Here is a 25,146-nt window from a genome sequence, read left to right as displayed (position 1 = left end):
TTCAGCCTGGCTCATCTACTCTGGCTGGCGTGCTCTGTAGGTTTACTCTCCATTCCATAAAATGTAACTTCTGGGATTGGGCCCTTGCCCCCATCTCGAATGTCAGGATGCAAAGAGTCCCTTCTCCATTCCTGAGATAGCTGTCCAAACCAGGGAAGTCCCACGTGCCCCTCCGGAGCCTTCCACAGCCTCAGTGTCCCATGCCATCTCTACGGCAGGGCCCATGTGCTTAGTTCCTGTCCATCACTGGAGAGTCACAATGGGTTGAGAATTTGTGTGGGAAGGACTCAGTGTTTCTAATGTTGAAATAATAATTCTAAGTATTTAAAAATTGGGGCAAGCAGAATGCTTTCACAGGAATGGTCCTGAAATAGACACTGGAGTTTTGGATTCTCACCCCTGCATGGCCATTACTAAATGCTCACAGGAAATTTCTCTGACCTTAGTTCACTCATCTGTTTAAAAAAAAAGAAGAAAAGTTGGTTTCAGTTCAGTTCAGTCGCTCAGTCGTGTCCGACTCTTTGCGACCCCATGAATCGCAGCATGCCAGGCCTCCCTGTCCTTCACTATCTCCGGGGCTTGACTAAACTCATGTTGATGATGCAGTCTGACCATCTCATCCTCTGTCACCCTCTTCTCCTTGTGCTCTCAATCCTTCCCAGCATCAGGGTCTTTTCCAATGAGTTGATTCTTTGCATCAGGTGGCCAAAGTATTGGAGCTTCAGCATCAGGCATTTCAATGAATATTCAGGGTTGATTTCCTTTAGGATTAACTGGTTTGATCTCCTTGCTGTCCAAGGGACTCTCAAGAGTCTTCTCTAGCACCACACTTTGAAAGCATCAATTCTTTAGCACTCAGTCTTCTTTGTGGTCCAACTCTCACATCCACACATGACTACTGGAAAAACCATAGCTTTGACTAGATGAACCTTTGTTGGCAAAGTAATGTTTCTGCTTTTTAATACACTGTCTAGGTTTGTCATAGCTTTTCTTCAAAGGAGCAAGTGTCTTTTAATTTCATGGCTTCAGTCACCATCTGCACTGATTTTGGAGCTCAAGAAAATAAAGTCTCTCACTATTTCCATTGTTTCCCCATCTATTTGCCCTGAAATGATAGGACCAGATGCCATGATCTTAGTTTTTCTGAATGTCGAGTTTTAAGCCAACTTTTTCACTCTTTTCCTTCACCTTAATCAAGAGACTCTTTAGGTCTTCTTCACTGTCTGCCATGAGGATGGTGTCATCTGCATATCTGAGGTTATTGACATGTCTCCTGGCAATCTTGATTCCAGCTTGAGTTTCATCTAGCCCAGCATTTTGCATGATGTACTCTGCATATAAGTTAAATAAGCAACATGACAATATGCAGCCTTGATGTACTCCTTTCCCAGTTTAGAACCAGTTCATTGTTTCATGTCCAGGTTTAACTGTTGCTTCTTGACCTGCATAGTTTTCTCAAGAGGCAGGTAACATGGTCTGGTATTCCCATCTCTTTAAGAATTTTCCAAAGTTTTTTTGTGATCCACATAGTCAAAGGCTTTCGTGCAGTTAATGAAGCAGAAGTAGGTGCTTTTCTGGAATTCTCTTGCTTTTTCTATGGTCCAACAGATTCTGGCAGTTTGATCTCTGGTTCCTCTAAATCCTTGAACATCTGAAAGTTCTCAGTTCACGTACTGTTGAAACCTACTGTGAAGGATTTTGAGCATGAGCTTGCCAGCATGTGAAATGAGTGCACTTGTACAGTAGTGTAAATATTCCTTGGCATTCCTCTTCTTTGGGATTGTAATGAAACTGACCTTTCCAGTCCTGTGGCCACTGCTGAGTTTTCCAAATTTGCTGGCATATTGAGTGCAGCACTTTCACAGCATCATCTTTTAGGATTTGAAATAGCTCAGCTGGAATTCCATCACCTCCACTAGCTTTGTTCGTAGTGATGCTTTCTAAGGCCCACTTGACTTCACATTCCAGGATGTCTGGCTCTAGGTGATTGATCACACCATTGTGATTATCCAGGTCATTAAGATCTTTTTTGTGTAGTTCTTCTGTGTATTCTTGCCACCTCTTCTCAATATCTTCTGCTTCTGTTAGGTCCATAACATTTCTGCCCTTTAATGTGCCCATCTTTGTATGAAATGTTCCCTTGGTATCTCTAATTTTCTTGAAGAGATCTCTGGTCTTTCCCATTCTGTTGTTTTCCTCTATTTCTTTGCATTGTTCACTTAGGAAGGTTTCCTATCTCTCCTTGCTATTCTTTGGAACTCTGCATTCAGATGAATGTATCTTTCCTTTTTCTCTTTGCCTTTAGCTTCTCTTCTTTTCTCAGCTATTTGTAAGGCCTCCTCAGACACTATTTTGCCTTTTTTGCATTTCTTTTTCTTGGGGGATGGTCTTGATCACCGCCTCCTGTATGTTACGAACCTCCATCCATAGTTCTTCAGGCACTCTATCAGATCTAATTCTTTGAATCTATTCGTCACCTCCACTATATAATCATGATGGATTTGATTTAGGTCATACCTAAATGGCCTAATAGTTTTCCCTACTTCCTTCAGTTTAAGTCTTAATTTTGCAATAAGGAGTTTATGATCTAAGCCACAGTCAGCTCCTGCTCTGGCTTTTGCTGACTGTATAGAGCTTCTCCATCTTTGGGTGCAAAGAATATAATCAATCTGATTTCAATATTGACCATCTGGTGATGTCCATGTGTAGAGTCATCTCTTATGTTGTTGAAAGAGGGTTTTTGCTGTGACCAGTGCGTTCTCTTGGCAAAACTCTGTTGGCCTTTTCTGTGCTTTAGTTTGTACTCCAAGGCCAAATTTGCCTGTTACTCTAGGTATTTCTTGGCTTCCTACTTTTGCATTACCGTCCCTGTGATGAAGAGAACATCTTCTTTGTGTTAGTTCTGCAAGGTCTTACAGGTCTTCGTGGAGCCGTTAAGCCCCAGCTTCTTTGGCATTGCTGGCTGGGGCTGTCTGAGCACTTTAGAAAAATATTTTCAGGTCTCAGTGCACTGAGGGTTTTTCATTTTGAAAAGTCACCTTCCCATAAATGATTGTTCTTGTGTGCCCAGAGCTGTTTTGGAGGTCATTAACTTACTGAGCTCCCTGGGCAGGATGTGGGTCTCGTGCCACCACTGTTTTGTCATTGAGGGCACGTCCCGTGCTTCTGTTGCCTGGTTTTGTGTTTAAGCAAGCCTGCTTTCTCGAGTAATCATTAACTTACAGGAGTTTCCCATATTTTTCTACTTAAAATCCCCTAGTGAGGTAAACTATTGAGTCACCTATTTTGTCCCTTCATTCTGTCCCTATCGGAATGAACTTCATTCTTCAGGGTAAAGCACATGCTTAAGGAAAGTCCTATTAAAATGTAGCTATTAACACAAGCCTGTAACCTATAAAACATGAAATTCCAAAGTGTGGTTTATGGATCCTTGAGAACAGATAGTCAGTAACCCTTGTATGTGAATAAAAGACAAGAAGGTAAAATCCAAAGCCAGAGAAAAGAGACCAAGTTTGAGGCTTGAGACTGGTGATCCTAGGAGAAAAAGAAAAGCAGGTTCTCTGCATGTGGGTGCCAGTCACACAAGATGGTGTTAACCCAGCAGATCACAAAACCAGGGTCTCCTGTCTTCGCCTCCATGGAGAGCACTTGACTCATTGACTCCCCAGGCTCCTTCCCTGCTTCTCCTGGGACAATGGGATTAGGGACTCAGAGCACTTTTAAAATATCCACATCTCCATCCAAAGGAGCCTAAGGGTTGATAATATCCCGGTCTTCCTCCATAAAGCCAAATAAGGAAATGGGCTCCCTCCTACTCGCATTTGAAAAAAATGTTTTTATTGAAGTCTTGACCTGGGTCTTAAATACAATAAGATCTTGGTCCTGGCAAGGAAAAAGAAATTCAAGGACATTGAAAAGGAATAGCAGGCACAGAGGCAGAACAAGAAAAGCACCTTCCCGACTCCAAACACAAGCATATCCTAAACTGGGCACATAAAGTGTGAAGTCCGCCTTTCTCCAGGAGGAGAACATGCTTGCAGGCGTGCTGAGTCGCTTCAGTCCTGTCCAGCTCTGTGCAACCGTATGCATTGTAACCCGCCAGGCTTCTCTGTCCATGAGATTCTCCAGGCAAGAATACTGCAGTGGGTTGCCATGCCCTCCTCCAGGGGATCTTTCTGACCCAGGGATCGAACTAGCGTCTCTTATGTCTCCTGCGTGGGCTGGCTGATTCTTTACCACTGGTGCCACCTGGGAAGCCCCAGGAAGAGAACAAGTGGAAGCACGTTTGCCTCTTTCTCTAACATCTTCCAGACATTTATTCTGGCGGCTGTGGGCATGGGCAGGTGCAGGCTGGCTCTGTCCCCCTCTGGTTCTTCTCTGCTGAGTCAGGGTTTAATATTTATTGAAGGCCCCTTGTCCAATCTTAACAAACACTACATAATCAGACAATTGGTTTCTTCTCCGGCTTATCCACCAGCCTGCTCCTCGCTGAACAAGATTGATGACACGGATAAATCAGGGAGGGAGCTGGCTGCTGGCAGAAGTTTAATTAATGGATTTGATGTTTCTGTCAGCAAGTGCTATATTGGAACTGGCATCCTGGAAAACTTGAGGCTCTACACCCCTGACAGGATTCTCATCATCAGCCCACATAGCCAGGCTGCCTTGGGCTGTGGGAGGCCAGGACCCCCTGGGGGCAGGAATTCAGTGCAGAGCCTGGGCATTCCTGCCGCCCCATCCAGCCATAGGTGTTAGTTGACAGCTGTTCTATTAAAAGGACCTGTTGTCCTGGCCTCTCCCCAGAGTGGTCTGCATCTCAGCCTGCAGCTTCTTTCCTTTTAGCCTGTGGGACGTGTGTTTTGTTTGTTCTTAAAGCCGTCAGTGATCCCTATGCTGACTGACATGTGCAGCTGTGCTGTTTCGTGTCCTTGATAAAGGAAACATGACTCCCAGGCCTGCCGTTGACACAGAGGCCACGGCTCATTGTCCAGAATCTGCTCCGCAGTGAGGCCAGCACGACCTGGCTTGGTGCAGGGTTGTGGGTGGGTGACGAGCAGCCCACAGCCAGATCCCTGGCTCTGAGCAAGGGGCCCTGATATTTGTGAGCCCCCTTGAGTATTCAGGCTGGTGCAGTGGGGTTCTGGGTTGTATCGTGTCATCAGTCACCACACCACCAGCTGGTATTGACCTTGGGTAGTTCCCATGTAAAGGCTTTGGGGTTTTCCAAACACAAGTAAATAGATCTGCCTTTGCAGGAGGTAGGGTTCTCACAGTGGAGTGTTTCGGGTCTTCCCGCAAAAGGTGCAGGACTTCTTTGGCTCATTAAGACTCAGAACTGTGCTATCGGTATGCTTCCAGAGAGGCTGATGGTTTCTAAGAGGATGCCACGCTGCTTCATGGAAGGATATCATCTCACTGCAGCCTTTCTCAGCGCTCACAGCCCTTCATTCATCCTCTTGTTATTTAGTGAGTGTATCTGTTAGGCCCTGTTCCGTACCCTGGGGCAAAAGTAAGCGATTTTAAAAGTCCTTCTCATTTTTATGGTGCTTAAATATTTGGGGGTTATTGGAGAATGCACAGACAGGAATCAGACACAAATTATCCCGCATGGGCTGTAAAGAGAAATAAAGCAGAGGACAGGGATCCAGAGGGAGCCAGGTGGGCAAGGGAGGTTGTTTCATTCGTGATGGCCAGAGACGCCCTCTGAAAAGACACCCGAGTGAGGCGAGGAGTGAGCCGTGAGGACTTCTGGGGAGCAGGTGATATGGTACATCCACCGGCCCCGAGATGGGAGCAGGTTAGGTGGGATCAAGGCCCCATCTGGAGGCCATCAGGCTGAGATGGAGAAAGCAAGGAGAAAGGTGGTGAGGTCAGAAGAGGAAGGATCTTCTGACCTTGAAGGCAGCACTGGCTGTGAACCCTCCAGAGAGGTGAGCGAGTCTGTCTGAGGCCGTCGGTCCCTGCCGCCCCAAACTCCTTCCTGAAGCTCTGCTGTCGGAACCAGGCCTCTGGGGCCTGCTCCAGGCTGTGGCCATCACTGTCCTTCAGATGTCAGCCCCTGACCTGTTGCGATGCAGGTGGCCTAGGCCCAAAGAACTGGGACCCGGTTGGCTCAGCATCACAGCCTGCGGTACCCCCGTCTGGCTGTGTGACCTTCAGCCAGCTCGCTAACTTTTCTGTGCCTTGGTTTCCTTAAAAGCCGATGACGATGGCACCCACCTCACGGGTATTAAGGAAGCTGATAATGACACCTGTGACCTAGTGCGAGCCCAGTGACTGTTAGCTCCTGTTCCCTCCGCCAGCCTGAGACTGGGTGGGGGGCAGCGGCTCCGCCTTAGTATCCCTGGACCCCACCCTCGCTCCTGGTCCCACGTCTTGGCACAGTGGGTGCTGAGTGGCAGAGGCGCACCTGTGATGCTGGGCCAGGGGTCTGCGCTCTGCCGAGCCCCTCTCTGGGGCTCTTGTAATGATGGGACAGTCACTCCCCCTCCCTGTGGCAGTGCGAGAGCCCACCCTTGGCCTCCTTTCTCTGTGTAGGAGCCCAGCGCAAGCGCGAGTCCCAGGTGAGCTCACGCTGTGCTTCTGCACGGCCCCTTGTGCGCTTTCTGCCTCCTCCTCCTCTCTGCTCAGGTCCATTTTCCTTCTTCTCGGTGAGTATGCCAGCAGCCCCTCCAGAACTTTGCAGAATTAGAAGTGTTATCCCTGCTGTGGGCCACCTTCGTGCTGTGGACCTTCGTGTGAGATGGTAGGTACACAGCCAGGAGGACAGAGGACACAGATCCCGGGGGCAGAAGAGCATCCTCCAATCCACTTGTCCCATGGTTTTCTACCAGAAAACTTGCATTTGGCTCTTTTTGCAGTGCAGATGTACTGGAGTGGGTTGCCATTGCCTTCTCTGTTAGCAGCAGCAGCAACAGTGCAAATGTCCAATTTGAAAAAATGTATTGTTGTTCAGTTGCTAAGTCGTGTCTGACTCTTTGAGACCCCATGGACTGCAGCACACAGGCTTCCCTGTCCTTCACTATCTCCTGGAGTTTGCTCAAATTCATGTCCATTGAGTCGGTGATATCATCCTACCATCTCAACGTCTATGGCTCCCTTCTCCTCCTGCCCTCAATCCCTCCCAGCATCAGGGTCTTTTCCAACGAGTTGGCTCTTTGCATTAGGTGGCCAAAGTATTGGAGCTTCAGCATCAGGCCTTCCAATAAATCTTTAGGGTTGATTTTCTTTAGGATTGACTGATTTGACTCCTTGCAGTCCAAGGGACTCTCAAGAGTCTTCTCCAGCACCACGGTTTGATAACATCAATTCTTTGGCACTCAGCCTTCTTTATGGTCCAGCTCTTACATCCATACATGACTACTGGAAAAGCCATAGCTTTGACTTTTGAAAAAATAAGGAAAGACAAAACAAAACCAAAAACCAGAGCTACATTTGTATCCCCAAAGATTTTAACTAGTAAAGGCAGTTACTGAGCTAAGGCATGTGTTTCATTTAATTTACCAGGGGCTAAATTAGCCTCATGGTAACAGGATTTATATCAATGTTGGTTCCCATGATCTGTCCCAAAAAACCTGTTAGAGGTAAGAACACTCCTAGTAATATTTCCTGGAAAGAGTTAAAAGACCCCCTCCACAAAAAAAAAGAAAAAAAAAAAAAAAAGAAGAAGAAGAAAGAAAAGGAACTGCTGCTTGATGCTTAATGAGGCCCCAAACCTGGTGAGCATGCTGCTTCATTATTTCTCATGCTGAGGAGAGCACACCTGCTCAATTCTGTGTTGCTAAGTGTCTCTCACTGCAGCATGCATCCCTGCCAACAAAAGGAAAGCCACTTGGCTGCAGACGCTTGTCACCCTCACGTTGCCAGCAACTCTCCGTCTGCTAGTTGGCTGGGGAGACTGGGGGTGGCCAGCACGTGGGGAGATGTGATTGGGGAAGCACTCTCTGCCCTCCTGGGATGTGGAGCAGGAGGCATGGGCCCACTTCCAGAACTGCTCCTACCAGGAAGAAAAGCAAAACTCCCCAGTGCCACTTTGATGAATGGTTTAGAATAACAAAGCTGAGTTCATCAGAGGCCTACCTTCTGGAATCAGCGAGGAAGATGGAGGAAAAAAATGAGGCTTATGCACAACAGAAATTTTTAGTGGGTACATGCTTATAAGTGTGACCCTCCCCAACCAGAGTTTTGGCTGAGATTGTAGATCGCAGGTGGTTGCAATGAGGCTTCATGATCTCAGGCTGCATTCAGGCAAGTGGAGGTTTCAGGCCCAACCTCATGGTGATGGCACGTGCCCTCTGTACCAGGTAGATGACACGTTCCATTTCAGAAGGTCCTTGCCTGCCTGTAGGATGCTCAGAGGATGGGGATGAGGGTGGTGAGGGGTCATGGAAGCGTCTCAGGTGATCACCTGCTCTTTGAGCTGCCTGCACGTTCTGAGGGCTGTTGAGGGGAAGCAGAGTCTAGCTCTGTGGGAAGTCTGATTACTTTACAGCCTGCTCTGAACACCCACCTCCTGGGGACGCTGGCTCAGGGGTTGCAGTCTTGCGCCTTCAAGGGGGGCTGGAGTCCTGCCCTCCTGACCATGGCACCAGGTGGAGCCTCACTCCAGCTGAACCCTGGGCATTATTTGTATAGGTTCACTCCACGTGGTTTCTTTTGTTGGTGGATTTCCGTTTGACTTGTACATCAAGAAAAGGGAAAGCTATTTTGATTATTTGCCAAGCTAATTTAAAGGCACACATGAGATCATTGCGTGGTAAACTGCATCTAATAACAGCAAATTAGATGAATTTGAAGAACCTTTTTTCCAGTAGTGTATGTGCCTCCTGAATTGAATTATTCAGTTAAACAAGCTCATGTATTCTAGAGGTTTTAGTCAATCATAAATACATTTTTAAAACCAAAAAACCCTTTAATGGAATCTGGGTTTTTGCATTGGGAAAGCTTGAGCTCCTTTACTGGATCCGCAGGGCTCCTCATTCCTTCAACCAGTGCTGAATGCTGGCCCAGGCCAGGTTCCGATGACGTGGCAGCATGGCTTGTGGCCCCTAGGTCCTCACTGAGGCCTCTGGTCCAGGCCAAGCAGGTGACAACGAAGCCAAGCCTCTGCCAGAGGGAGTTGGGGGTGGGCGGGGCTCTACAGGGACAGGTGGGTCCTGGAAGAGCCACACAGCGAGCACAGGCCCCACCCACACCTGCAGGGCAGGAAGACTTCTGGAAGAGTGGCCGTGGAGAACTAAACCATGAGAAGAAGTTATCCAGGGGAGAGCAGGGCGAGCAAACTTGACAGGAGGAACACAGAGATGCTCAGGCAGCCGCTGGAGGGTGTACAGAAGGTGGGCCCTGCTCAGGGCCTCTCCACCCTGAGAACAGAGGAAAAGTCTTTCCAGCCTGGTTCTCACTCCCTCCACCCACCCAACTTTGTCTTTTCTCAGCCCCCTGCCTGAACTGCATGTAAACACTACCACACAGACCAGCTAGGATTCCCAGGCCAGGCCTCCCACCCTGCTGCACCAGCTGCTCTCCTGTCTATAGACAGCCCATCCCCCGGCCGCCTGGGAGAGCCCAGATCCAGGCCTGGTCCAGACAACCTGCTCCTCCTGCCCGTCGGTGCCATTCCTGGTGACCTTCTCCTCCTGACTCACTTGGCGGTGGTGATCCTCAACAAGGGAGTCATGCTGCCTTCTGAGTTCCTAAGGGGAAAACCACGGACCTCGCTCCTGGGCTCCAGCCTTGTGGAAAGTCTCTCCTGACCCTGTCTACGTGATGTTGAGGGTGGGGCAGCAGTTATCTTAACTCACCTCCTGGTACCTTAAGTTTACCTTTAAAGCCTGGAGGAAGGGAAAAGGGCATTGAAACACAGCCAGTTGAAACTCCGACTTCTCCAAGGCTTCTGTCCTGTAGCCAGCATCCTTGAGGCCTCCTTTCCTGCTTTTACTGCCATGGGGGTCTAACAGAGGTTGAAGGGCGTGCAGGTGGGTCCTCCAGGATCTGAGTGGCCGTCTCTCCACCTGGATTCTGTGCTACAGTGTCCCAGGCAGCGATTCAGGAGGTCCCCATCAAGTCTCTGTGCACAGGCCAGTTATGACATGTTCTGTTACTGACCAAGGAAGGCATTTTGAGGCTCTTCCTACACTCTTTCTACACAGGTTGGGAAGAATCCTCCCCCAAGGAGGTCATAAGATGTAGCAAAGATAGCCAGAACTGATTTCTTGAACCAAAGGGAGTGAGGTTGTTCATGGTGCCATTCAGCACAGTCTGCAGGGATGCTCGTCACTCAGACCAAAACCAGCCTGCCTTACACTCATTGCTAAAAATCTTTTGCCACAGCTAGCACTTTGCATCATACTTGGTAAAGTAACAGCTTCATTGAATATAGTTCATACAGCATAGTTGAAAGTCTACAGCACGTCTCTTTCCCTTCCCCAGCATCTGGGCTGTGCTGGTCCAGGGAGACCGACATGGGCAAGGAGGAATAAAGATCAGAGATAGGGCTTCATTGTTGGCATCAGGCTTTCCTGAGACTCAGATTGGAGAGCTCAGAATTTACCAAGTCATGGAACTAAACGCAAGGAGGCCAGTTATCACTGTAAGTTACTGCACACAGCATATGAGCTTTGTGTAAGCTTTTCAGGAGGTTTTGTGGGCATTGGAAAACCATAAGCAGCAGTGAACTCATCTGTCTGGTTTTAATGGGATTTTTCTCTCAGTGTACAATTTTAATCTCCAAATGAAAGCTACTCTGGCTGATTCAGTTTTCTTAAGTTAAAAAAAAAAAAAAACATTTAAACATAACCAGCTGAAGTTCAAACCCCACAGAAGGAGCCTTTCCTCAGCCCAGCATCACAGGCAAACATTTTTCCCCGCTGCTCTTTTTCAGCGAGTTGCAGACCTGGAACAAGAAAATGCACTCTTGAAAAATGAGAAGGAGCAGCTTAACAACCAGATCCTGTGCCAGTCTAAAGGTAGGTGCCAAGTGCTGGATTTTTCATTTTGGATTGGAATTTCTTTTCCAGACTGACTTCCCCCTGAGATTTCCACCAGGCGTGCAGTTGGTCTGGGTGCCACAGTGGGGAAAGGGTTCTAACAAAAGGAAGCTGAAAAAGAAGGGTGATTTTTAAGATCCTGCTGCCGAATTTAGTTTCAGGAGGTATCATGCAGTGAGACGCACACATAATAGACGAATAATGCATGAGATCTGAGTTGGGAGACCGTGCGCTCCAAGAGTGACGATGCAGTGTGCTAGCATCTGCGTGACTTTGAGCGAGTCCCTCGGTGACTGCAGTCCTCAGTTTCTTCATCTGCAAAATGGGCATAAGCCTGTGACCTACTTAGGATGATGCTTGACCTGTCGTGAGCCCTTAGGAACCATCGTTATTGCTATTTTCAAGTTTAGCATCCACTGTACCTGCTGTGGTTTCTTCTCCCCAGTGGGTCACCTGTCAGTGTTTGCTGGAGAGGGGGTTGCGGGCCAGATCAGGTCCCCTCTCTCGAACATGCACGACCTGGGCTGCTGTCAGCTCCTGTACGATGCCTGATCGAAGAGGAGCAGGGCGTGCAGACCCCAGTTCTCCCGTGACTCAGTGCGGCCTCCAGCAGGTGGCTCCCCTCCCGTCCCAGCTCCTCCACTGGACTATGCGAGTGCACAGACCTGCCCAGCATGGTCCTGTTGAAAACATTTAATAGTTCTAAATTTCCCTTTAAAAATTGTCTCTTTTCCACTGATTCGAATCGCAAGTGTGGGTGGGAGAAAAGCCCATCCACGTTCCCTCCTTCCCCTAACATAACCTGCGGCCTGGTCTCCTGGAGCCTCCTTTAATCCCTCTGCACACCAGGCACCTGAGCGGCCAGGAATAGGGAGGCACGCTGGGTCCTCCGTTGCTGTGACCGCTGTCTCGAGGGAGGGGCAGGCGCAGTAACCGAGGGAGATGTGGTGTGCGAGGCGGCTTCTCTCCCTGGCCCCTGGGGGTGAGAGGGGCCTTCTTCCCTTCTGGACTGGAGCCGGGTCCACGCTGCCCTGGGCTCTGCTGTCGGGTAGGTCGTTGAATAGACTCGCCTAGTATCTGTGTCATGAGCTTGTTGTGGGCGGCCTTTTAACCGGCGGTTAGTCACTTGTCTCCGAGTGAGCAGACGTGAGGGACAGCCACACTGACGCAGCGCTGTGGCTGCGGGTGCTTGCTTTCCAGATGAGTTTGCCCAGAACTCTGTCAAGGAAAACCTCATGATGAAGAAGGAGCTGGAGGAGGAGCGCTCCCGTTATCAGAACCTCGTGAAGGAGTATTCCCGGCTGGAGCAGAGATACGACAACCTTCGGGATGAGATGACCATCCTAAAGGCAAGGAGGGCAGTCCCGACGCCCACCCACCGGCTCTGTGCCCTTTTCCCCACGCAGCCGCCACCCCAGCACGGCTCTCTGCACGGCAGTGCCCTGGATCGGTGTCCCCGCTACCCGTCCCCCACCCCACCCCAGAGTCCTCACCCCACCCGTGGGTGGTTCTCACACAAGCAAGCGGCTGGGTGATGAGTCATTCCCAAGGGCAGCTGCTTTTCCAGCTTTGGGGTCTTATGAAGATTTCAGGACTTGAAGGGAAATTCTGCCTGCATGAATGTATCCCCTTTCTTATTTCTGTTCTGGAAAAGCCCCTGTGTGAGAGCGGGAAGGGTGTGGGAAGCGCACACTGCGGGCAGGCCCTCGAGAGCCTGATGGTTTGTCCTAATCCTCAACGCGCATGTGAATACATAGGCGCATTTTCATATTTCAAGATTTGCCATTCTTTTTTATCCCATGTAACTGTTCCCTCTCGAAATGCACAAACAAGACTAAGTTAATTGCATAGAAACCAGGAAGAGAAGCTGAATAGGAACATATATAGAGATCTAAAATTTTCCCACCAAGATCACTTTGACTCTCAAAGGCAAATCAGATGCAAAGGGGGAAAAAGTTATTTTTAAGTGAACAGTATAAATGGTAAGCTCTATTTCTAATATGCTTACTATTTTGAAAAACCAAGATCAGTGGCACGCAGGTTGAAGCATGGGCCGCCAGGGGCTGGAGTGAAGCCTTCTCCTCAAGAGGGAGGCTGACAACAGGACTGTGTGCACTTCAGGGCGATGGGGTTAAGGGTCGTTTCAGAAAAATCTGCCCAAGAGTTGGGAGTTTGCACTGAGGGAACGCAGTCCCGCTGTGGGGCTGTGTTCTCCTCGAGGTGTCACTCTGTTGCTTGGCTGGCTGGATGGAAGAACTGTAGGTGAAATTTCTTATTGGAACAGCTCTATTTAGCCATCACTCCAAGAATCAGTGGTACCTATTCTTGTTGACAAGTGAGGCGGAAGTCTACTCTAGGGTCTGCCGTTACTTGGAAAATGATAGCTCTTATTAACATTAGTTCATTTTGAGTTTTCACATTTCTCTCCCTGAACAGCAAACCCCAGGCCACCGGAGGAACCCGTCAAACCAAAGCAGCTTAGAATCTGACTCCAATTACCCGTCCATCTCCACGTCTGAGGTGGGAGACACAGAGGACACCCTCCAGCAGGTGGAGGTGAGGAAGGCAGGCTCTCGGCTGGTCTCTGTGCCCCGGGGCAGGGCGGGGTTGGTGCCCTGCGTGGAGCCCCCAAGGCTGGCAACCACAGTGCCTACGGCTTATTTCTGACAGAAGGGCCGCTCGGACTGTGGTGGACTTCTTGACTCTCTTATCAGCTCTCTGGAGTTGTTATTTTCTGCGCAAGGCAACAAGTTATTGTTCCCACTCTACATAAAGGAAGATCCCTGATTCCTCTTGCAAAACTGAGGACCTACTGCAGAGAGGTGAAATAGCTGGAGGAGCTAAGTCATTAAAACATGTAAATTAGCATCCCCACTTACTGTCACGGTGCACATAGTCATATCAACAGATATACAAGAAAATGTTCCTTCCTGATTTAGCAGCTGGATAAAACTCTGAGAACAGCAACAAATATTTCAAACTATAGATATTTGCGGAATGACTGTATCTTTGTCAGTAATGGCCTCTTAGAATCACTCGATGGTCTTTATAGTCTGTGTGTAATTTTATCAAAGGTACGTAGACACACGATTTTTCCTCTGGCATTTGAAAAGCAGAAAATGACAAGCATGTAAAACTTTATGTAGGACGTGGAGATAGATGTGGAAGAGATGAAAACAAACGTGACAAATGAAAAACAAAAAAACAAATGTACTTTGAGACATCCCTGTGCCAGACACTGCTGCCAGGCACTAGAGAAACAGTAGGGACTGACCCAGAGGAGGTCCCTGCCTGCATGAAGCTTGTCTGATGAAAAGCTAGACAGTAATCAGTTGATGGAAGATGCTGGCTTAAGTCCCTTCATTTTGCTTTGCAATCTCCTCCTTTTTCAGAGGCTTTGGTCAGCCTGAACGCCAGATGCACCACCCAAGTGTTTCTTTGTGTGACAAGTTTATATGCAGACATAAGCACTTCCATCAGTGGATTTATGTCCTTTAAGGAAGCTGAGGCTAGGTCTTGGGACTGGCCGAGCAGTACACCCAGTGCTGGATAAGCACAAAGCATTCATTAAGTGCTGATGAACCAAGTTTTGTTGTCCCATATGTACACATGTATACTTTCTAAAAAAAACTTTTCATTTTGTATTGGGGTATAGCCAATTAACAAACAGTGTTGTGATAGTTTCAGCTTAACAGCCAAGGGACTCAGCCATAGGTATACATGTTTCCATTCCCCCCCCTTAAAATCCACGTGGATATGCTTGTGCAGATATCCGTGTTTGTCACCCCCACATTTGACAAACTCTTGAGGACAAACCCAGGCATGAATCTTAAGGAAGAAACCTACTGGGAATTGGTGGTGTGGAGCCTGTTGGATAAGTGGGTTGCCTGGCAGGACAAGTGATGGTTTTGTTTCGAGGTGCAGTCGCGTGGTGTTTGACAGCCCATTTATAGTCATTAGCAACCACACTGATCCTGTATCAGAACGCATTGCATCCTGGGTTTTACAGTGTCCCTGGTTCGAGACCACTCTCTAGAAATGAGCTCTTTTAACTTCCAAATAAAGTGGCTGCGTCTTTATCCATCTGTTCCTGGAGTGTATGATCGGTCATCTTAAGTGTCTCACACGGGAGCAATACAGGTGACTGAGACGCAGATGTTATCCAGGCAGAGAGTGAGCCTGGAGCACCAGCTTTAATATGAGAACGCCACGTGGGTGGCGTTGGCTTTGTCTCAGAAGTCTGGATTGGTGATGTCTAGGAGGGAGACGGAGGACAGACAGCTGACATGAGGGACATGTGTGTTGCCTAAGGCATCCGTGCTATTAAAACCTTCTCTTCCTGCTTCCTGTCTTCCCCGGAAGGAAATTGGCCTGGAGAAGGCAGCCATGGACATGACCGTCTTCCTGAAGCTGCAGAAGAGGGTGCGGGAGCTGGAGCAGGAGAGGAAGAAGCTGCAGGTGCAGCTGGAGAAGAAAGAACAGCAGGACGGCAAGAGAGTCCCGGTGCGTGAAGGGGCTGCAAGCCTGCAGGGGCACGCTCCCAGGGTGCTGGCCTCAAAATGACCCTGCTCACTCCTGCCAGGGCACATGGGCCGGGTGTGACCCTGCAGGGTCGTGCTGGGCCTGGGTGTCAGGGAAGCGCTTCATCTCATGTTGGTGACCTATTGAGTCTTCTCTGCCAGTGCCCACATCACCCTAGTCGGACAGGAGTCCACTTCCCAAGTAACCCCAGGGCAGAGAATTTCCACTAGTGAAGCCAGTCCAATGGAGACCTGTATCATTGTCCCCCCCTTGCAAAGAGAACCAGGGTGTGATTAGAGTATAAATACAGGTGACCCTCTGCACAGTTGCAAATTCACCTGTGACTCTAGTCAGCCGTGGTTCTACCTCTGAGGAGTCAACCAATCACCAATTGTGTCCTGCTGAAGAATTTACCATTGAAAAGCACGCAAAATTAAGACTCATGCAGTACAAACCCGGGATGGTTCAAGGGTCGACTGTGTAGGCAAAAGTCAAATCTGAGAAAATCGATGGCCTTTTGTACCTGGAATCCAGTGTGGGCTTGAGTTTAACCCCATTGGGTCAGGGGCAGGGCCAGTTTGCAATCAGTCACCCTTCTTTCGTAGGACTGTACCTTCATCTCAATCTAAGTTATCATCCACATCTTGGGTCTTGAAAAGATATTTCTTGAAACCTTAGTGTCTCCAGATGTATGGCTCCATCTATGGACCTACCGGGCACCTGTGCAGCGCTCAGCGTTGTGCTGGTGTCAGACTCATTGTACGTGTTGAATGTTTATTAAATGAGGGAAATTCAAGCAAAAGAGAAATTCACAGATTGACTAGACTGTAAATTTGAGGGATGTGTAATCTAGTTCAGTAGGACCAGATATAACATAGATGAAAAATGAAAATACCACCGGTGGTATTTTTAGTAAGTGCCAGGTTGAGTACAGATGGGTTGGTGCTGTAGGAATAGAGTCCACTGCCGTTAGCAGTGATGCAGAGGTAAGCGCCACTTGCTGTAAGGACCACTTCTGATGGGACTCGAGGCCATTCTGCAAGGATCACATCATTAGCTGACCTCATAGTGGGTTTGTGGAAGGCCTTGCGTCTGTTTTCAGGCCCTAATTGTCCATTGTGGGGTTTGACCCGCTCCCTGCACCCTCAGCCCTGCCCCCATCCTACCCCATCCGACCCCCTTTCTAATCAAGCATGATACAGACGCTGATCTGTGTTGCTGGTAAATTCCTAGGCTTTTTCTTGAGCAGGAATTGGGGAGGTAAATCTTGCTGATGGATTTAAATCTCTCAGGTGGATTAGATGCAGAATGGAGAGTGAAAGGATTAGGTTTATAAATGACTCATTCAATTAAGAGAGAAGCTGCCCTGACAGGCACGCACGAATCAAATAGATGAAGAACTCACAGACATCAAACCAGGCCTGACCTGGAAGTTCCTGGCCGCTTGGCTGGCCCTGCTGGCTCATTCTGCAGGCTCCCCACCCCAGGGCTGCCAGATAACTTCAGAATCTTGGCTTTCAGACTTCTGCTTGTGTTGACACCAGAGAAAGTGGGTATGGTGGTGGTGGTGATTTAATTGCTCAGTCGTGTCCAACTCTTTGCAACCCCATGGCCTGTAACCACCCAGGCTCCTCTGTCCATGAAATCTCCCAGGCAAGGACTCTTTGAAACCCCATGGACTGTAACCACCCAGGCTTCTCTGTCCATGGAATTTCCTAGGCAAGAATACTGGAGAGGGTGGCCATCCCCTTCTCCAGGGGATCTTCCCGACCCAGGGATCCAACCTGATCTCCTGCATTGCAGGCAGACTCTTTACCCTCTGAGCCACCAGGTAGGCTCAGAAAGGGTATATCTCTCCTTAAAAATAATGACTGAGCAAGAGTTAGAACCACAGGTTTGGCTCAGAGCCCTGGAATGTGCATGAACATCTCTGCTTAAGAAGAATGGCCTTGTTTCCGCCAGAATTCAGTAAAGAAGGCAGAAGTAGGGAGGGGAGGGTATGGGATCTCTCTGCAGAAATCCTGAAACTGAACTTTCTGAGAGCATGTTCTGGGGTCTGCCCTTGGTCCCTGGAGGAATTCTGAGCCACCTGGGTCTTTATTCTGGAGCAGTATGGCCCCAGGCTCAGCTCCAGAGAGAGGCCAGGCTCTGGATGTGGAATGACAGGGAAGACAGTAGGGAGTCTATCAGCGTGGGTGCGATTGAGCCTGCCGTGGTGGGGACCCTCTAGGACAGCCAGTCGGAGTGTCTGACTTCCCATCCCCCCTGCTCCCTCTCCTCCAGCCTGGCTACCAGGGGGTTTCCAGTGGGCGATCCACTTAGAAACATAACTGCCAATCCACGTTAATACAGCACTTCAGGTTTTGCGTAGATGATCTCCATTTTCCAAGAACCTAAAGCTCTCAATGTGGGGCAAACCCCTGTTGCATTAGGACACCAGTGCAGGCCTCTCCCCAGGGCAGCAAGTCATAAGCTGACCCTGAGTGGTCACGGCCCCACCCCTGGGGATGCTGGGAGACGAAGCAGAGGCTGGGACCCTGGAGAGCTGCTTTCCCAGGTCACAGGCTGGAAACCGTGGAGCCAGTGTCACTGTCCTTGACCTCAAAGGGGCTGCAGGAGGGGCTCAGATCCAGCCCCTTCCTCCCAGCCTGGGACACACCTCCTCTGTCGACAGCTGGACTTCAGGCTGCCAGCACTCTGTATAATCTAATTAAGTTCTGTCAGGTTTAACTCCCTAAACCCTCTCATTCATGGACCGTCACCCACTACTTGAGATCACCCCAAGCAGTTAACCCTTTACAGAGGTTTGTCTACCCCTTCTCAGTGGACAAGTCAAGTCTAAGAGCTACCAGACAATTCCAAGAGTCATTGGCTCAGCTGAGTCCTAATGGGCGAGTATTCCTGTGGTTGTCATCGACAATCCCAGTTGTGCAGCTGTGATGTCAGACCGCACCCACAGTGCTCTGCGTGGGCCAGCTGGCTCACTGCCTGTCGTAGGGTCTTATAAGGACCTGGAGGAAGCAGACTTCTCTACAAGGTGCTCAGAGTAACTTAGCTGGGAAAACAGACGGTTCATGTGCACACACATCCCCCAAACAACCGAAGAGGAGCTCGTCAACCTCGTAATAAGTACAGAATTATTATGTTAACCTTCTTAGTAAGCACGCAAGTCTGATGGTGTTAGTTTTGTAGGGCTGCTGAAACAAAGTACCACAAACTAGATGGCTGAAAACAACATGAATTTATCCTCTCATGGCTCTGAGCCCAGAAGTCAAAAATTCAGTGGTCGGCAGAGCGGTGCTTTCCTAAGGGCTCTTGGGAGATGACCCCAGTCTCTGCCCGCATCTTCAGGTCACGTGGCACTCCTCCCTTTGTGGGTTTCTTTTTTTCTCCTCATAAGGACCCCAGTCATATCTGACTAGGGACCATCCTAATGACCTCATCTTGACCTGCTCACATCTGCAAGGGCCTGTTTCCAAAGGGGATGACATTCACAGGCACCAGGGGTTAGGACTTCAGTGTATCTTTTTAGCAGACATGGTTCAACCCATAACAGTATGATTTGTATTCAACCTGTAGGTGCTCATGAAGATCATGTGAACGAAGTTATGTAGGGGATGTGGGCAGGCAGGGAGGGGTTATTTACGGAGAGCTCTGTGGTGACCTAAGGTAGGAAGCTGCACTTTGGAGGCAGAAAGGAGATGGACACACGGAGGGTGAGGGTGCTGGGTTCACGAGGAAGGGTCAAGCCCCTCCTGACCATGGAGGGAGGTCCTCCTGGGGAGCAGCTGGCCTGTGGCCCGTGCTCACCTCTCTGCCTCGTTATCCACACAGGCGGAACAACCAAGCAATGACTCAGATTTGGACCAGGATGCAGATCTAGCCTACAACAGTCTGAAGGTAAGATTCTTGGAAGACAAGCTTCCTTGAACTGCCCCTGTGGAGGCCTGGTGATGACTTGGGCCGCAGCAAAGCCTCCTGAGCTCCCATCTGCTCTAAGTGGGGCCATCAGCATGGTTTCCTCTTCCTGCGTTTGTTTCTTCATCTTCAATATGAGGGAAAATTTGTATGGTGGCTCAGATGGCAAAGAATCTGCCTGCCATGCAGGAGCCCTGGGTTCTATTCCTGGGTCAGGAAGATCCCCTGGAGAAAGGAATGGCTACCACTCCAGTATTCTTGCCTGGAGAAAATCCCATGGATAGGAGGAGCCTGGCAGGGTTGCAAAGAGTCAGACACGACTGAGCGACTAACAGATGTCCTCCACAAAACTATATATGCTAATAGGAAATGTTCCCTCTATACAACACCCCCGGCCCAAAATTTGCCAGTTTTCCACACCAAACAATTCTCCAGTTCTCTGTGGACACCAACTAGGTGTCCTTCAGTTAAATTCAGTTCCGGTACAAACTACTGAAAGTTGACAGAGAAATGCCCACATGGGCAGTGGAGTGGTGGGAAGGACCCTGTACCAGCCTCGGAACTCACCTTCTCTGCTCCACCCTCAGTTTCCTTATTCATTAAGGAAAAGGGTTATGCCCAGTGATCTCCCAGCTCTGTGATCCTATGGCTCTGTAACAAGTGTGCAACCAATGCCCGCTTATCCATGTTCTTGGTTTTCTCTGGGAAACTTTGAATTCCATGTATTCCAGGACCCTGTCAGCAATTTATATAAAATTATCAGACTTTAAATTGCCTGACTTCATCTTAAACACAAAGTTAAATATTTTGCCTTGAAATTTTAAATACATTCCAAAATTGAGTTTCAATAGTATTCTTGACTCTGTACATAGGCAATGTTTTTCTCTGCTAGCACTGGCAGTTGGTGGCTTTCTGTATGACCAAACCAATGTTCTTGGTCTCTTCTCCAAAACACCAGTCCGTGTGATGCTCCTTAGAAGATGGGGGCAGAGAGGCCCCTCTAGACAAATAAATTTAGGACATTGTGGTTTAGTCGCTAAGTCGTGTCTGACTCTCATGATCCCCATGGGGTGTAGCCCACCAGGCTCCTCTGTCCAGTGAATTTCCCAGATAAAAATACTGGAGTGGTTGCCATTTCCTTCTCCAGGGGATCTTCCAGATCCAGGGATCGAACCCGGGTCTCCTGCATTGCAGGCAGATTCTTTACTGACTGAGCCACCAGGGTTAGGATAACCTTTTGTAAAGTCAAAAAATATATTAACATATTAGGGTTCCAGGAAGTCCTCTGTTAACATGTGGACACTTTAACCCAGTGCTTCCATGAAGAAAGATTTTGTAGCTGGACGCATCTAGAAATACGAACCCTGCTGAATCACTTAGAGGCATGCGACCCTAGTAGGGGTATCATGTCGGATCCTTAGTACCAATAGCTCTGGGTTGTGGTTTCAAGTTCAGGCCCAGACTTTGACCTCTTGCTGAATAGTCAGAACCTCTCTGTGGCCCGACATTAAAATGGGAAGGTTAGTGTTAGCTTCCCAGGCGGGCAAGGCTGGTGATTAAGGAAGGTGGTGGAGGAGGAAGCCCTCCTGGGAAGGGTGCCCTGACCCCAGGGAGTGACAGGGGTGTTGCTGGGCCGCCTCCCAGAGGCAGGAGCTGGAGTCGGAGAACAAGAAGCTGAAGAATGAGCTGAACGAGCTGAGGAAAGCCGTGGCCGACCAAGCCTCGGAGCACAGCCCGGCTGCCGCCGGCACCCCCGACAGCTACAGCCTCCTGCTGAACCAGCTCCGGGTGGCCAACGAGGAGCTGGAGGTGCGCAAGGAGGAGGTTCTCATCCTGCGGACCCAGATCGTGAGCGCCGACCAGCGCCGCCTGGCGGGCAAGGGCTCGGTGAGGAGGGGCCCGCGGGCCAGTGCGGGGAGAGGGCGGGGAGAGGTGCTTTCCTTAGGTGTCTTCACCCGGGAGGGTCTTCAACCTACAAGACCAGAGTCTTTTGCTCTAGAGTTGGCTCTAAAAGTAGAGCAAGCTACCTGCTGTCCTCCCAGCATGACTTCATGGGAGACTTTGCTGGAAGCTTCTTGAATCCTCTGAAGTTACTCGATAGGAGCACGTTCAGAAGGAACGAGGCGCAGAACCTGGGCCACAGCCTGAGCAGCTCCCCGTGCCTGCCTTTTCACCTTAGGCCTTGTCCCTCGTTACTTTGTTACCTAGGTGGAGAAAGTCTTTCCTCTCTCTCTTAGCCTCCCAGGGTGACAAGTCAAATGCAGCATTTGTTCCTAATGTTTCCGCCTCCTGCATAGATTGAGGAGCAGGAATGGAGGGGCCAGGGGCCGCCTGGGCTGCCCTGGGCGTGGGCCTAGGGTGTGGTGGGGCAGGTGTGTGAGCAGCACTATTTGTGGGGGATGTCACACCGCGACAGACTTCGGCTGTGTCCTCTGCATTCGGGGAGCTTTCTCCTCCAGGGACATCTTGCCTCCCTCCACCCCATCGTACCAGCCCCCTCTGCTCTGCACTCGCTGTCTTTCACAGCCAAGCCTTATTGCTCCCTGACTCTCCCCATGTGATTCTAAAATCTCATTCCTGCCAGGGATTAACTCCTGTTATCTGAAGTCTTCTGGGCCTTCATCTTTTCCCAAAGGCTCATTTTTTTTCCACCTCTGTGTATGAAGTCATTTCATGACAGTTATTCGTATAACCAGAGTTCTTTCTCTCTTAATCGGGCATCTCCTAGGAGCCAAACATCAATGCCCGAACCAGTTGGCCGAACAGCGAGAAGCACGTGGATCAGGAAGATGCCATCGAGGCCTATCACGGGGTCTGCCAGACTAACAGGTAAGCCCCACCTCTCAGTGACTGTGCCTGGGGGAGGCGATCAGGCAGGGGCCCTGCCCAGCCTGGCACATGAGGCCCCTCCTCAAGCACTGACCATGCGCTCGGTATTGGTTATTATAGGAGATAAGTGGGGAGGAGTGGAGTCGGTGAGTCCCATGCACTGAAGTAGCCCACTGTTAGCGTCAGGAAGACTCCAGTGAACACCCCTGGAGCATCTAGAACCCAGATCCTCTGAAAAGCCCTGGGGAAAGGAGCTTCCCCAGGGAGGCTCGACAGGAGCAGAGGGAGGCCTGACTGGGAGTGACTTCTGTAGAAACGGGAACAGGCGTCAAGTGAGCCTGCCTGAGTGGTAGCAGGGAGCCTGCCGCAGCTGCTTGCTGCCGTGCTACCGTCTTCACCAGCCTGGCTGGTGAACAAATGTGACGGTGGGCCCTGTGCCCTGTCATTTAGGACATGGAACCCACGCCAGGCCCTGCAGAGGTTGGATGGGAGACTCTGACCACTGCCAGATTGGCTAAAGTGAGATTTCCCAGGACTTCAGTGAACTGACCACCTTTGGTTCCCCCTCAAGGATGAGCTACCCAGGATTAAGGCAAAAGAGAGTGGCCGAGAGAGAGGCAGAGGACCCGGGGTGGAGCAGGGCCCTGGCGGTAGCACACCCGAGCACACGAGAGGGTGCACGGAGGATCTGTCTGCTCACCAGCTCTTGAGTGACAGCGCTCAGTTTCCTCGTCTGACCTGGGGACAGTCTTAGCAGCCTGCCGCACAGGGTGACTGGGATAGGCAAGTTCGTCCGTGCGTAGCTGAGTGGTGCCTGCCTGTGAAAGCGTGCAATTAGCAGTGTCAGTGTAGAAACTGTTAATAGTTGCGCCTCCTTCTGCCTCTCTGGGCGCTTGTGTCAAGTTGGAACTGGCCCTTTCCCCTGGCCACCTTTCTCTCTCCCTGAATGTTGATCAGTCACTAAGTATTTATTCAAAATTGCAGAAAGTGGAAGCTGTCAGCAGGGGGCCCTGGGAATGCGTGGTGAACTGTTGGTAGGAAAGTCGCTGAATGACGTGAGGACTTCCCAGGGCTTTGATTCCCGGTCTCCTCATCTAGCTCCTCTTTCGGCCCATGACGAAGCTGAGCAGCTCAGGCCACACAGCAGGCCCGTAGCTGAGTCAGGGTGGAAGGCGAAAGGCTGGGCTGCTTCCAGCCGACTGCATAGGCTATACGAAGGTAAAGGTATTCTCTCAGGCCCCCAGGAGGAAACCGTTTATTTCAAGAGAGCCATAATTCTTTTCCATAAAGGAAGGAAAAAAGAAAATGAAAGTGAATTTCTGCATGCCAAAACTGCAGGCAAGATTTACTCATTTTAAATTATCTTGGATGAAGATAAGAAATGAGATGAATAAGAAAAAGGAGCACAGATGACATTTTAAAAAATGTTTTTAAAAGAAAGAAGAAAACAGGGAGCTTGGTCCTGATGGCGGAGTGGGAGTATCTTTCTGATCTCCCTTTTTATTCATCCAGATGGTTTGTCAGAGCCCCAAGTCAAGGTTTTCCCAGGGCATGCTTAATACCCTGGATTCATCTTCCTTTACAGCAATGATAATGATGGTGATAAAATAAAAATAGCTTTCCTTATATCTTAAAATAATTCCGTGCCCAGCAAGCCCAGGGTACAATAGGGAACTAAGAGCCTGTGACACCGAGTTAAGTACAGAAGGGAGCCGCTGCCTCCAGGAGGGGAAGCCAGGGGAACCGGTTCTCCAAGTGCCTGGAAGGGATGTCAGTGGGTTTGTCAGTCTTCTTGAGTCCCAGCGGTCAGGGAGGACAGCCGTGGGCAGGCAGGCAGGGCCGGAGGATTGGGATCTGATTGCTGGGGCCCAGCCAGCAAGCACATCCTTTCCAGCAAAGGTGCTTTGAAGGCACAGTTGCTCTCGGTCTCCTACCATTTTCCTGTGGTTGAGTGTGTTCTGGCTTAAATGTAAATTGTATTATGCAGGGACAGTTTTGGAGTTCCGTGGTTGGAAAGTCTGTCCTCTCCCTAGAAAAACTTACACTCGTAACGCTGAATTTTTCTTAGGTTTCCAGAGAGAGTGTAGACACACACACACACACACACACACCCCCAACCTGATCACAGCCCCTCCAAGAGCACTGGTTCCCAAGTTCAGAACCTTTTCACTTGCTAACTTTCATAGTCTATAGAGTTACTTTTCTGATCTTTGCCAACTGTGTCTTTTGTCCTCAAATGTAGGTCGAAAAGCCAGTGTTGAGGACCTGCTCTGAGAAGAGCCGCGGGAACAGGCATAGCACGTCTGTCTCCAGACGCTCTCTCATTTTCACATCTGGGGAATTCAGAGAAAACCAGCATCGTTATCAGCATTTTATAAATGGCAGAACAAGAGTAAAGACAGGGCTGGTCCGTGCCCCAGAGATGGGCTGCCACAGACAGGCTGGTGTTTGGAGAGACTGTCTTTTAAGAGCTGTCTGGAGCCAGGTCCATCAGAGGGCTGGGAGACAGAGCTTCCTGCTGCTCTGAGGCTGGCTTGGCCTCTGGGCATGCTGGCGGGGAGGGGCGGTCACAGAGCTGCAGGAGGCAGGGGTGTGGGCAGGGCTCAGACCTGGCTCCAGGAACTGGTTCCCTTAGTTTCTGGCAAGTTCCACCCACGCCTTGCCAAGGTGGTGGACTCAGGGTGCATTCTTGGACCCTTCCTCAGGTCCCAGGAAACCTCCTCGCAGGCCCCCTCCACCCAGCAGGTGCCGGGAAATGACCGGAGCCCTGGGCATGAGAGCAGCTTCGCCATTGCCACCTGGGCTTGGGCAGCTGGGGGGCGGTGGGGGGGGGGGTATGTCACCCCCTAAGGGGCCTGTGCAGGAGAGTGGAGACCTTGTCCCACCAGGGAGG

At 49.8% G+C, this 25,146-nt stretch overlaps 1 protein-coding gene across 5 annotated transcripts in view; it reads left to right on the top strand.

The window, feature by feature from the left end:
* Positions 1-25,146, top strand: part of MYO5B (myosin VB) — a 335,372-nt gene that overhangs the window by 278,226 nt on the left and 32,000 nt on the right. For all 5 annotated transcript variants that reach the window (XM_061400147.1, XM_061400145.1, XM_061400148.1 and 2 more), the window contains exons 23-29: positions 10,880-10,964; positions 12,186-12,334; positions 13,422-13,541; positions 15,348-15,488; positions 19,341-19,406; positions 21,069-21,311; positions 22,153-22,253. In XM_061400147.1, coding sequence (XP_061256131.1) covers positions 10,880-10,964; positions 12,186-12,334; positions 13,422-13,541; positions 15,348-15,488; positions 19,341-19,406; positions 21,069-21,311; positions 22,153-22,253 — 905 coding nt within the window. The remainder of the gene's footprint in view (positions 1-10,879; positions 10,965-12,185; positions 12,335-13,421; positions 13,542-15,347; positions 15,489-19,340; positions 19,407-21,068; positions 21,312-22,152; positions 22,254-25,146) is intronic.

Source organism: Bos javanicus, chromosome 24 (assembly GCF_032452875.1).
Source record: "Bos javanicus breed banteng chromosome 24, ARS-OSU_banteng_1.0, whole genome shotgun sequence".
In the NCBI taxonomy this organism is placed as follows: domain Eukaryota; kingdom Metazoa; phylum Chordata; class Mammalia; order Artiodactyla; family Bovidae; genus Bos; species Bos javanicus.
Note: the sequence above shows the minus strand (reverse complement) of the source record. Positions and strands in the feature narration are given on the sequence as shown.